We start from the raw sequence: 13,394 nt of genomic DNA, 5'->3' as shown, positions 1-13,394 counted from the left end.
GTTCTGGGTCCCCTTTGCCTAGTGTTTCCTTCTGGCCAGCTGTGCTTTCCTGCTGCCACAGACCCTTCCAGCCCCAGCCATTCCCCTGTTTCCAGCATGCAGAGGTGCTCTGCTCTACAGCTGAGTCAGTCTACTCCCAGAAACAACCTATCCCTTCAGTTTCTGCGGAAGAGCATAAATCCTCCCTGGCCCTAGTGCCTTTACATCCTCACAATGCTCTTTCTCACAGTCTTGCCTTGCTCTGAATGCTTTCCCCCTCGCTGTTCCTGTAAATGTGGGCCAAGCTGTAATGATGCAGCACACAGAAAAAACACCTTTCTCCTGTGATCTTAGACAGCCCTTGGAATTAATTCCTCGAAAGCCGTTCTTGGCCTTTCTGTGTTATGCTTTTCTGTGAACACATGGACAAAGCGATGATTGAGGAGGGGAAGAATGGAGTGATGATTGGGCAAGAGTGGTGCAATGATTAGGTGGTCACCTGAAATTTAGGAAAATTGTCAATCCCATGCTTTTCCTGTGTGCTGTGCTGCTGTTTGTGCTGCAGTTGACTCGGCAGGGTAGACATATTAGTTTCTCTGTTGCTCCCTTTCCCAACAGCAAAACAGCTGCACTGCTCTGCTCTGCTCTTGGCAGTAGTTTCCTTTGAGACTGTTGAGTACGGTTGCAATGGAGGTGTCTCAGCTAGAGCACACTGCAGCGTTCAGCTCCAATTAATCTCCAACACCAAGCCTGTTCACAGCCGCTCCGTTACGCCAAACCCCTGCACTTCATGATAGGTGACTTCTCTGTAATCCTCCTGATTTCTTCCCAAATTCCCCTCCTGTTGAAATTTTATGTGAATTTTCTCTTCCTTGGGAGGAATACATAGTTCCTACTTTTGAAGACACAAGGGGAGCAGGAGAGATTTAAACAGCTCCTCTCCATGACTGGAAGTTTTCGGGGTCTAGCCCACTGTACATTCCTTCCCAGCCTGGAAGAGATGAAGGAACCTAGCCCTGGTTATTTCTTGAGGGAGCAGCAAACATGTCTCCACTTCTGTTATTTTACAGGTCAACACACAATTTCTCTTTGTGCTGCATACACTGAGATGATAGGGCTCCAGGCAGGCAAATTATTTGAGGAATATCTGGGACAGAAGCTTCTACACCAAACTCTAGCACATACGCACACACCCCATGCCAAAAGCACACTGCAGAGGTGCCCTGAAGCAGGCTGGAGGGGATAGGAGCCTGGAGATAGCCATTCCTGGGCCTTTTCTCTCCCATCAGCTGCATTTCCATAGTGTGTTTGGGATCTCTGTCTCTCACTCAGTGGTTCCCTCTGGACACCAGCCCATCTTGCTCTCCCCCAAATACTCTAAACCAACTCTTTCACCCTGCCTACAATGTTCCCACTGTCTGTGGTCAAGTATGAACTCCCAAATGCAGAAAAGCCAACCATCCTGTGGTCATGTCATTCAGTAAAACTTCATAGTTGCTTCAACCTATTCACTGTACTTTATTTTACCTCTCAAGCACCATTCTTTAGTCTCTGAATATTTGATTTCTGTTTCCCTTCCCCCTGTCTTCATGCAGGTTGACATTCTTTTCTCCTCGAGTCCTTTCAGGCGCTGCTGATCTTGAAGTTCCCCAATTACAACCACTTTTCTTGTGATGGTGACACCTTAAGAGACAACAGCAGCTGCCTATAAAGGGCCTCTGCCATCTGTTTCCTCTGCCACTTCTTTGAGACAGTTCTAGCTATATACAGAAAAATATTTATCACAGTTCATTCACTCCCTCACTCAAAAATGAGCAAGAGAAAAATGTTCTTTCATGATTCTGCCACTGCCCTTCAAAAATCCATGACCCTCAGACTAAGGAAAAGGGCAATGCTTGAATCTAAAAGGAAGCAGCAGAAATTCTTGATGATTGATCCCTTGACACCCTGTACTCTGAAGGCAGTTCTGTGGGGCATCTGCCTTTGGAAATGACTCCTCATGGCTGCCTGAAAGGCAAAAGTCAGACCCAGGCCACTTCATCTCAACCACCAAGCTTTCATACCGACTCTATCTGAAGGGAGATGCACATGTGCACGTGTGCACAGACACACCCATGAAACACACTTAGTTGCCAGTTCTTTTCCGCCACCTCTCCAAAGAGGCTAAATGGGATGGGATCAAGGGGAGTAAGTAGCTCCTACCCAGGAAGACTATGGGCTAGAAATGTAAAGGGAAGAGAAGAAACATCATCAGGGGTGAGGGCTAGGGGAGAAAATGGCAGACATGAGAGATGATGTGCAGAAAAAGGTAAGAAAAGAAACAATGAATTCTGAAAGGGTATGATGGAGGAAATGGAGAAAAATTGAAATCAAGAATGAAAAGAAAAATTGAAATTAAGAAATAAAAGTATGAGGCAACCTCTTCAGGAGAAAATAAAGCTCCAGGAACAGGCTCTTAGAAATTTACTGGTTACAATGGACAGGTCACAGTAAGGTTGCAGGAGGCAGCAAATAGGGCTGGATCAAAAGTCATTTGATTGACAGTGCTTGGTTTATGATACTGAATGAGCATGACCATAAACCTGGAGAATATTCAGTGTTCAATTGTGATCCATTGCACTGCAGCCACACTGGTGGTATAAACAAGACCTGAAGAAAGGAGTTCTCTGAGCGATAGCAAATTTAAGAATGAAATGTAGTTATGAAGCAGTGGGAGGAGAAAAAGAAAACAGACACTAAAAAAAAAAATCATGTTCAGGAGGAGAATGAAAACTGAGAAATAAGAAGAGAAAAATCAGAAAGGGATAGAAAATCCAGGGGACGGAGGTGGGTAGTGTTATTCTTTATTTGACAGAATGTATACTTTATACAACAAGCTAAATCGGAAATTTATAGTTGTTTGCTTCTAGCAAAAACACACATCAGAGAAATTCCTACCCATGGATAACATGGTTCTGCCTTCTCAAGTTTTTGTATACCATCCTCATTTTCTGTTTTTCACAGCTAGCAGGTAGGAGTATATGCTCTGGGGGAATAGGAGGTGTAGGATAAAGTCCATATGCTTCTCTGGGGAGTTATAGATTTGATAGGAAGCTAGTATAAAAACTTCAGCAGCCTGTGCCACAGAAACAGAACTGGATTTCACCTATCCTGCTGGGCTTGGTATGAAAACTCTGATGGTGTACTTTGGAATTTTATGGGAGAGCTTTTCTGTAAGACCAAGAGGAAAAACGGAGCTGGGAGACAGAAAGCTGTCAGAAAATAAAAAATATTCAATGAAAGACAGAAATGCAGAAAGAAGAAAAAGAGAAAGATGAATACCGGGGGTTCATGATCACCTCTGCCATTTTACACGCTCACCGATCCAGGGTGAGGAGCCCGTAAGAGGATTTTTGCCCCACAGGGAGGGCAGCCAGGTTGAATTTTTCTAATGAGGGTGAAAGATGATGAAAATGGAAGTAGTTAAAGAAGGAACTGCTGGACTGGATGAACAGCTGGCAAAAATAAATGCAGAATCTCATTAACTTTGGGGCTGTTGCCCCACACTGGAAGTGAATTTAGCCCCTGGTTTGTTGGGTATGGCACTGGCAAAGTGGGGACACACGGTGGCTTTGGAGACATGGTTGTTTAAAGCATGCACAGCCCTTCCTCAGCCTCATTCTCCCCTTGTCTGCACCGACAGCGTAAGCAGCATGGCTCCATCCGAGTCAGTGAGGCTGCATTAGTGCAAACAAGGGGAGAATTGGGCCTTCATCTCTTGTGCATAGAAACACTACAGTACTGTACGTCATCAGATGCCAGTTCAGTAATCACTTCCACAGATACAAGAGGAAAGAGACAACCTTGTTTCTAATTTAGTCATGATAACATCAAAGAGACCCAAAGCCTATTGCTTTCTGGGAAGCAGGGACTTCAACAATAATAATTCTTTGCACATATATAGCCCCTTCATCGCTAAGTACTTACTTTACACCCTGGGATGTGAAGAAGAAGGACTCCACTTAATTCCATATGCTCTTAATTGCTCTCTGTCTCAGATCCTTCCTAGCAAAATATGATAGAAATACCTAAACTCACTGGTAATTTGTCAAATTAGAGCAGTCATTGACACCAGCAGAAACACAGGCCTAGTTTGCATCTTACATCGCATCTGCATAGCATAGCACCTAGAAACAAAAGAAATGCCAGACTAAGTAAATCTGAGCTCTGTTTAATCCCTGACAAATGTTTCAGGGAAGAGGCAACAACCACATGGCAGTCAGATAGGGGATAGACTGCCCTTGTGAAATGTTATCCTAGTTTTTTATGGCGACTGGCTTAATTGCTGAATTACAAAACACCCAAAATGCTGTTCACATCCATTAGGAGGACGCTTAATTTTCGTGAACTCTGTCGTAAATGCTCACTTACTTGCTAAATGTTGTTAAAATCTTGGCCATGGGAGCTCCAGTGGCAATGAGTTCCACAGCCCTGATACACATCTAATGAGAAAGCTTTAACTGGGTCTCCGGTGACTCACGTCAGGTCCTCTTGTCTGTGTGTTACAAAATGGGGAAATCAAGAGCTACTGATCCATCTTCTCTAGCCCATTCATTATTCAATACAATCCAATCATTTTCCTTTTCATTCACCTTCTTTTCCAGGCAAGCACATCTAATCTTGCAGGCTGCCTTCATACACACGGCCTTTCCTACTCCTCCTCATCCCTGTCCCCTTTTTATGAGCCCTCTTCTGACTTTGCAGCCCCACCACCTTGGATGGCCCTTGCTCCTCAACTCTCTGCTGTCCCCTCACTCTAATCCTTATGCCTGGGGACTTGCTGGTGGTGGGTTTTCTGTCTACAGCCATGTGCTGCACTGGGCCACTAGCAGCAATATCCCTGTTTCTGGCATTCAGTGAGCTGCCATGGTTCATGCAGAGCCCTGCACGGTACACAGTCCCCCTTTTCCCACCAGCCAGCAGTACCCTCTGAGCTGACTCACTGAGGTTCATTCTGCTGATCATCACGATCCACTGGGCCTGGAGACCCCAGCCCCATTCACCTCACCCCCTCAGGAGCTCCTGAGAATCTGAGAGAAAATCATCCCCCTGTAAACAGTTTGAAAAGGATGGCTGCTTGCTGAGACACTTCTTCCTGACAACCAGAGATCCTTCACTGTAGTGCACAACAACTGCCCTAGGGTTATGGCTACAGAGACCCTTATTTTCCATTTGGATCCTGGCCTGATCCATGTCTGAGGGTTGCCAGGGAGGGTATTTAGGGCTGCCACGAGCTCCTTCCAGCCCAGTTGCTGGCTGCATGCAGATGAGCCAGCTCATCAGCTGAGCTGCCAGTGAGCCCTCCGGCCATGGGAGGTTGGAGGCAGCAAAGTGGAGAGATGTTGGCTTGACCACGGGCAACAAGCAATGAGGGGAACGGAAGGAGGGGCTTGGGTCTCACCCCCCTCAGAAGCAGCCAGGCTGCCCTGGGGGCAAAAGAAGACAGTGACAGCAACTGGTGTCATACGTTGCTTCAAGGAAGGGGGACACTGGCCGGAGACAGGAGGAGAGGGAGAGCCACAGAGGGGTTGGAAAAGAGTTGCTTTAGAGCATAAAGGCAACACAGCTCCAAAGCAATAGGGTCCTTCAGCTGGCGGGAATGACTGTTCGTGAGATGGGGGAAAGCCAGGGGGAGTGACTGTGTGTGAGACAGGGGAAAGCCGGGGGAAATGATGGCAGAGAGGAGGGGAAAGAGGACAGAGAGATGAGACGGCGGGAGCAAAGGAGACAGAGAAGAGCAAGGACAAGATAATGTAACAGAAGAAAGAGCAAGGGGGGATGGGCTTCAGAGAACTTGGAGAGAAACAGGGAGAAATAATGAAGGAGAAGCTGCATTTGAGAGAAAGCAGGGAAGAGACATGAAGATGAAAGAGAAAAATAAAGAGGAAAAACAGTGGAGAGAAAAAAGAACATGCCCTGTTCTTTTGGATGGATAGAATGAGTCAAAGATGGAGGGCAAGAAAAAAGCTGGGGATACAGGCAAGGGGAAATTAACTTTTAGGTGTATTGTATTTACAACACGGTCTGGGTATGCCTGACCCGTTCTGCGCTCTGTTTCCCCTGTTGGGCAGCTGTCACCCTGTGATGGGGTCTGTGCGGGGAGGAGATGGGGTGAGAGCCCCGCTGCTAACCTATTCCCCAGGCAGCAGCCCCCTTCCCTCCCTGAGAGCCCCCTGCAAGGGGGAAGGTTTCGTGCCGTGGAAGGCAGCAGCACATCCCCTGTCAGGGAGTGCAATATGGAAGGGAGAAGCAGCGCAGAATGGAGCATCGAGGGCTCCCCCTGGGATAAACCGGGTATGCTTGATTGGGAATCTGCTCTTAAAACAGGGGCAGGGGGCAGAGCCATCTGAGAGCCTGAAATGTTCCCTGCTCCCCCCGGCAACCTCCTCGACACTGCTTTGGAATTAAATAAATAAGGAGATTCTGCTGTCAAACCTCAGCGGTCCTCCTTCCCCAGAACTCTTGCTTAGATTGTACCAAACCACAGCGAAGTGAGACAGGGGCTCAGTGGGCTGCGTGGGGAAAGGGATGGGTTAAAGAGAAAACATTGGATAGGAATAGCTCCTGGTCTCCCTGGCAAAGAGACATTTGTTCTATCTCTGTGTAATTTCTTTATACATTACTGCTGCCACACTGCATCTCCATGTCCCTCCCACTGCATTTCGCTCTCACTCTCTTCAGCAAGGCAATTTCTGGTGCATTTCAGGACAATATTAACCCATTCCTATTTCACTATCAGTAGGAAGATTTATAATTTAAAAGCAATTTGAAAATTGGTGCTAGCAACTCAGTGAGGAGGAACGGCATTTCCCTGTGAAATCTTACAACGGAACTGAGCTTGCTGGTCTCAGCCTCTCAGATTGATCCCTGCCTCAGATCTCAATACCGAGAACGGTATCTTACAGTCCAGGTGTGAATTTGAGCTGAGAGGAGAACCAAACCCACCCAGGTCTGTGACCCTGAGTTATTCTCCCTCACCATCCACCACCCCACTTTTAAAGATCCTTTGTCTTCCTCTTCATCCAAGGCCTGTCCAGCTCTGCAGCGTCCTTCTTCCCGGCAGATGCAACACCAGCAGCAATCAGCTATGTGCCGGGACATTGCCTCCTGCTGCATCTCAGGGCTGTGCTAGGCTGCTCCTGGTCCTGAACCGCGAAGACATGCAGACCCTGACATAACCTACTGCTACTTTAATTCTGTGTTCAGAAAAGCCCCTGGATTAGGACAGCAAGAGTCAGGGGAATGGACCCCAGTAGATTTGTGGATCCTCGGAAACGACAGCAGGCAATTTTGCAGCACAAAACTAGGGACACTGACAGGAATGAAGGGTAAAAGAAAAGAAACTGGGAAAGGTAAGAGGGAAGTTAAGGAAAAAAACACTCATAAGATGAGTGTGAAAGGAAAGGTGGCCCAGGAGCAAACAGCAGTGGGATAAGGCAGGGCAAGGAAGCAACGCAGCGCCAGAATTGTCTGGCAGAAGCATGTCCACTGCCTGTGCCCTGCCTCACTTTGCTGTCAGCTTTTCATTTTTGCAAACACTGGAACTGCACTTAACTCTCATGCACTGTTCAGATATAACAAGCTGGAAAGGGAACAGATCAGCTCATTAATTTTCCTTGGGAAGGGTCTCTAGGCAGGAATTATTTTCTGCACCAACATCCGTTCAATTACTTGCCTTCACACCCGTCAGATCTACAGGGATGTCTAACCCCATGTGCATCACTCATGCCTGCCTGCCCTGGACTCTTCTCTCCCTCCTTCTCAGCATAAAAGCCTCCCAGACCTATCCCTTTCCTAATAATAATGACAACATGACAAAACCAATAACCTACAGATATAAAATACATTTCATTTGCTTGCTTCATAAGACCTTGATAAGACATCGTTGCTCACTTTTTGAGATTCTGTAGGAGATCTGCAGGAGCTAATGAAAGAATTAGACAAGGCGTCACTCATAATAAAAAGTGGTTTTAAAGCATTTGGTGCCAAGAAGGAATTAGGCTGGAAGATCTGCAGCCATTTCGAAGTTGTAAGAGGTGTAGTATCCATGTGTGGCATGAGCTTGCAGATCTCAGTTGCTTGGTGCACATGTGTGTTTTCTGCCTACACAGTTAAAGAGCTGAGAAAGGCCATTTTTCTTCAAGGGCAAAGATTTTTGAATGGACTGGGGACATGTTTGGGCAACCCCAAAGTCTGAAAAAGAATTATCTCAAGGAAAATTAGGAAAAAAATCAGACGTGTGATCTGCAGTAATGTGAACTGACATCACCTTTCTGCTTTAGCCTTACCATGGAGCAGGGGCTCATTGTAGGACACAAGAACGGGGGGAAAGAAATCCTGATAGAAGAGGAATACCCCACTTCTCTTTGGAGCAGTACAAAGATCTGAAAATGCTGACTGAAAGTCTGCAGTGGGGAACAGAATGACTGAAAATAAGGGAACCTGAAAATTGGAAGCCTGGGGACCAAATTCTCCAAGAAGAACAACTTGCAATTCTGACCACAGTGTATCTGTGTGTACAGCCTGAGACCAAGTCCCCACATCCATTTTTGCTACTGGATATCTTGGCCAAGAAGCAAAAAGACAGTTTAGCACAAAACAAGAACACGAGAAGTCCACCATCTCTGACAGTCTACAGCATTGACTAATGCCAGCATTCCTCCACATCCCCAGAAATGAAGGCAACCTCATCAGAGGCTTTGTACCAGTAGCAGGAGGCAGTTTGGGCTCCTTCTTTGATTATTTCTTGTTACAAAGCCTCCTGCCCTCCACTACCTCCCCCCACCCTATAGACTGCCCTGACACGCACCTCAGGCAGTAGAAACAAGTCTGTCCCACACCCTGTCAGGTGCCTTTGCCACACCTTGGGCAGGGTGTGAGCACAGTCCAAGGATTTTGCCCTTTTTACAGCCTCCTAGGACCAAGCCCTTTCCTCCACAAATCTCCCACTCTCCATATCATGGGGCAAAGGAGCCTTTGCTGCACGTTTCTCCCTCCTGCTCACCAGCAGGAAGCTTTCAGCACAGAGACTGAGTCAACCAGGGACACCTTTCTGATTCCTTCTACCGAGAAAGAAAATAACCCCCGCTAGGTTATCAGACATCACAGTAAGAGGCCTGCTGTTCAGGGGCTGTTGGGGATATTTGGCTGTGCTGTCCTGGGAGCAAGAGAGAGCCAGTCACCAGCCCATGCAGGTCATGGGGCTGAGCGAAGCCAAGCAGAGGCATCCCGGCAGTGGCGGTGCCAGACCTGTGCCGTGCCACCCCACGAGGCAAACCCATGCCTGGGTCCTGCTCGGCATGTGGCCATAGGGCTGGTTTTGCCTGCTGCTGAGATGCTCTTGCTACTGAGCCTTTATCCAAGTTGTGGTGCAACCTGTGTCCTCAGGCTAGAGACTCGGCACTGGGCTCCACTCCTGTGTGGTGCATTGCACCCTCCTGCCCTGCTCACCAGTTCTGCCCAGTGTCCAGGGCATGGCGGAATTGGCCAGCCCAACTCTCACATGGCTGGGGCAAGTGGGAGCACCCTGCCAGGGCCATGCAGCTTGCGCTCAGGCTGCATTTCACACCCCTTGTGCAGGGCTGTGTTTTGAGCACACTGGAGAGCATCAGCGGGGAGGGCAGGGGGCTGGGCTGGCAGCACAGCACTGGGGGGGCTGGGGGCACCTCAGAGCTTTTAATTGGAAGCATCCTGGCACATTCCTTGGCCGTGCAAGCCACTTCTCCACAGTGCCTGTGGGGTCCTGTCAGATGTAAAGGAGAAGGAGCCCCAAGCTCCTCCGATCTGACAAACCTCACCCGCCTCTTCCTCCTCCCCCTCAGACCGAGTCCCTCTGGGTACGGCTCTGTGGGCAGATAGACATGATCTGAATTCACTGCCTCTCCTGGCTGGGGTCCTCACACCTCCTGTCTCCACCCCAGCCTCCCTCCGCCCTCCAGCTTGGGGACACGGCTCAGGAAGGGAGTTCTTCCCTGCAGCCTCCCTTCCCCGCATGGCTTTGCATTTGGGCTTTTTTTTTTTTTTCCTCCCCTTCCCTCTCTCATTAATTTTTAATTAAGGAGATGTCTCCTTCCCTGGTTGTAATGAATAGCTGTGTGAAAGGCTTTTCATTTTTTATTAATATATACCTCTATATATTTATCTATTCAGAGGAAATGTGTGCGTGTGTGTGAGCGAGTGTGTTTAAAACATCCCCCATTAATTTACCGCTATTGATTTTCTGGCGTGGAGACAGCATATAGTATTCAGCATAGAGCTCCTCTGCAGGATATGTTAAAAGGCAGCAGTTTGGGTTGACAAAGGGCACTAAATGCAGTATGCGTCAAATAGACCATCGCTCAATGAAGTCACTTAGCTATTCAAAACATGTCCAGCCATCACTCAACCGTTTGCACCAAGAATGGGGGGGAAATTCGCGCTTCTTCCCGGACACAACCATTTCCAAACAGCAGCTTTAGCTTGCTTTGGTGAGAGACATCAGTACATACATAGTTTATTCCCCCCTCCCCCCTGTCTTCTATCTCCCAGTGCCGGTCTTAGAAAATCAGTTCTGCGGTACCCACTCCCCGTTCTCTCCCATCTGGGAGCTCCAGGCACACCCAGCTCTGGTGGACACTGACAGATACAGACATTATCCCTGGATGTCCATAAACCCCCGGCAGCCCACCCTCCAGCTGGGAGCTGATTCATAAACAGGGCTTTTACAATGGGCTGTAATGTGCGCTCCTGTGCTCTCACTCTCCTCGCTACGTGTGTAACATAAACCACGCATTTACATCGGTTGCCCCTGTCCCTCCAGCACAGGCTGAAGACCACCTCCCCAGCCCACATGCACGCCAATCGCAGTACTGAGCAACACATATTTAAAAGCGAATCACTGGCCCCTCTTTTCTTTCCCCCTCCCTTAGGAACGTCTGATTCCAGAAGTTGGCTGCAGCGGTGTCTCTTCTGCCATCAGACATGTCACTGAGTTGCTGTTCAGTTTCACCACATCAGACTTAGGCTGATTTTTCCATTCAGAGACTTGTTTATTTTTAGCCTCTACCATAAACCTTAAAAAAAAAAAAAAAAAGCAAAAAAAAAAAAAGCGCCCCAAACAAAAACCCACCCCCCCAACAACAAACAGACAGGGGAAAAATCCCAGCCCCAAACCAAAACAATCAGCCACCGACTAGACCCCCCTGCACCCAGCCCAGAGAGATGTGGTTGCTTATAGACATTACGAAATGCTCTGAACTCTGCTCGAGATGACTGGAATTGTTAGATTTAGTGTATGAGGCATTTTGGACATAACAGGGTTGCTTCCCTTTCTTTTTCCCTCCTAAAGCGAAGTAATAATTGCATCCAAAACGCTTTGCAGTCACCCCCTCCCCACCTCACTCCTCACTCCCAGTCTTGTCTTTGCAAATAAGCCGTTTGCAAAGAGAGCAATTATTTCGCTCTCTGGTTGCAGCCAGAGCACAGCAATAATACAGCATTTTGGCATTGCTTTCCCAGGCAATACAAACAAGCTGAAGACAGGCAGACCTCACGGCTGCTTTTTGAAAGGGTCTCTCAGTGTTTTTGTCACACACACATCATTCCAGTTAGAGGGGGGAAGTGAATTTTTGGGAAGGAGTGTAGGGGGGAGGGTGGGGAAGAGGAAGGGAGAAGGGAACAGAGAAGAGAATGTTTTGCCTGCCTTCTTGCCTCTGTGCCCTAAGTAACTGAGCCCACCACTCTCGATCCACGGTGAAGGGAATGAAGTGAGAAAATGGTGGAATGTGGAGGGATTTATTTGGGGGGGTGGGGAGGTGGGGTAGAGACGTGGGGTGGTGGGAGAGGAAAGGGGGTGTGTGTGGAGATCCAGAATCAAATACCTTCCAGGCAGCAGGTTCTCCATAATCCAGAATGGGTCATGACTTCCTCGTTCTTTTTGCTGGTTTCGTTCTCACTGACAGTTTTAGTCTTGCAAACCCCTCTGGAGTAAAGCCAGTAGTCGGTCCCCACAGCTATGGTCATCAGGCTGAAGGCAGCGAAAGCACCAACGGTGGTTAAAAGCATCTGAACACCTCTGTCAAAGAGCCCCATAATTCTTCATTATACAAATACCCAACCGCCTTCTGATTCTTGGGGTGTGTGTGTTTAATAAAATAAAAGAATAATAATTCCGACTAATAATATAATGGGTATATATAGAGAGATAGATATCAAAAAAGGGAGGTAAGAAAGCCCACGGAAAAGAGTGTAAATTAGAAAGACCACACGGGAAGAGGCTTGCCTTTTAAATCGGAAACGTTCTGGTTGAAATATAAAAAAAGGAAAAAGGAAAAAGAAAAAAAAAGAGAGAGAAAAGAACCAAGAAAAACCAAACAAATAAAGAGAGAACCCCCCCCCAAAATGAGACGCCTTAATCCCTTTTTCTAAAATTCTGGTCTCCAGTTTCCATATGTAATGGCTAATTTGGAGATGGCTTCCACAGTGAACAGGGGAGCAGCAGCAGCATCCTCAACACAATCTCTCATTATCTGGACCTAGACAGTTAGAGACTGTAAGAGCAGAGATGCAACCTTCAGTCTTCTTGCTTAGCTCTGCAGCCTGCGCCATGAAAATCCTTTTCCTTCCCAGTTATCTTCCTTGGGTTTTTATTTTTTTTTTCCCGGCAGCGGCAGTTGCTCCAATCCTCTCTCACTTTTTCTCGCTCGCTTCTCCTTCCTTTCGCTCGCTCCTACCACCAAGCCAGACTGCCCAGTATACTGTAAGCCCTTGATTTCAGCTGAACAGGTGCCGAGGTCTTGCCTCCCATGGCTTTTCCACACAGCCGCGGCGCTCGCTCCCGGCGGAGGTGGGCGAGGAGAGAGGGGGGCTTCTGGGGGTGGGGGGAGGAGGGGGACGGGCGCGGCGCCCCTCCCGGGCGGGGGGCGCGGAGCGGAGCCCGGCTGCGGCACCCCCTGCCCCGCGGCGGCCCCCGGCGGCTCCCGGGCCCCGCTACTGCATCAAGGCGGCGGCGGCGGCGGCGCGGCGCTGGACGGCTCCCCGGCGGCGGCGGGCGGCGGTGCTGAAGGACAGCTCCCGGGCGGCGGCGCGGGAGGCGCGCTGCCGGGCCCCCGGCGCTGCAGGACCGCTGCCGGGCGGCGGTGCGGGAGGCGCCCGGCGGCCCGCCGCGCTGAAGGACAGCTCCCCTGCCCGCGCCGCCCGCCCTGCCCGCGCCGCCCGCGCCCCAGCATCCGCGGGCGGCGGCCGCCCTCCTCCGCGCTGCGCGGGCAGGCGGGCAGGGAGGGGCGGGGGCGGCCTCCCCCTCCCTGCGCCTCGCCCGCCCTGCCGGCCCCGGGCAGGCTCGCTCCCCGCCGGCGGCCGCGGAGCCGGGGGAAGGCGCAGCTGGGGCTCGGGCTCGCCTT

General features: G+C 49.3%; 1 protein-coding gene across 2 annotated transcripts in view; it reads right to left on the bottom strand.

Moving 5' to 3' along the window:
* CACNG2 (calcium voltage-gated channel auxiliary subunit gamma 2) overlaps positions 1-12,884 on the bottom strand; it is a 52,184-nt gene extending 39,300 nt beyond the window's left edge. Inside the window, exons 1-2 of one of the 2 annotated variants that reach the window (XM_037390656.1) lie at positions 12,567-12,883; positions 11,877-12,022 (exon numbers count right to left, since the gene is read on the bottom strand). In XM_037390656.1, coding sequence (XP_037246553.1) covers positions 11,877-12,018 — 142 coding nt within the window. In that variant the 5' untranslated portion in view covers positions 12,019-12,022; positions 12,567-12,883. Of the gene's footprint in view, positions 1-11,876 lie in introns of both variants that reach the window. The other variant, XM_037390655.1, reaches the window with a different exon arrangement.
* Positions 12,885-13,394: the final 510 nt, after the last annotated feature.

The sequence above is a fragment of the Falco rusticolus genome, chromosome 5 (genome assembly GCF_015220075.1).
Source record: "Falco rusticolus isolate bFalRus1 chromosome 5, bFalRus1.pri, whole genome shotgun sequence".
NCBI classification, from domain to species: domain Eukaryota; kingdom Metazoa; phylum Chordata; class Aves; order Falconiformes; family Falconidae; genus Falco; species Falco rusticolus.
Note: the sequence above shows the minus strand (reverse complement) of the source record. Positions and strands in the feature narration are given on the sequence as shown.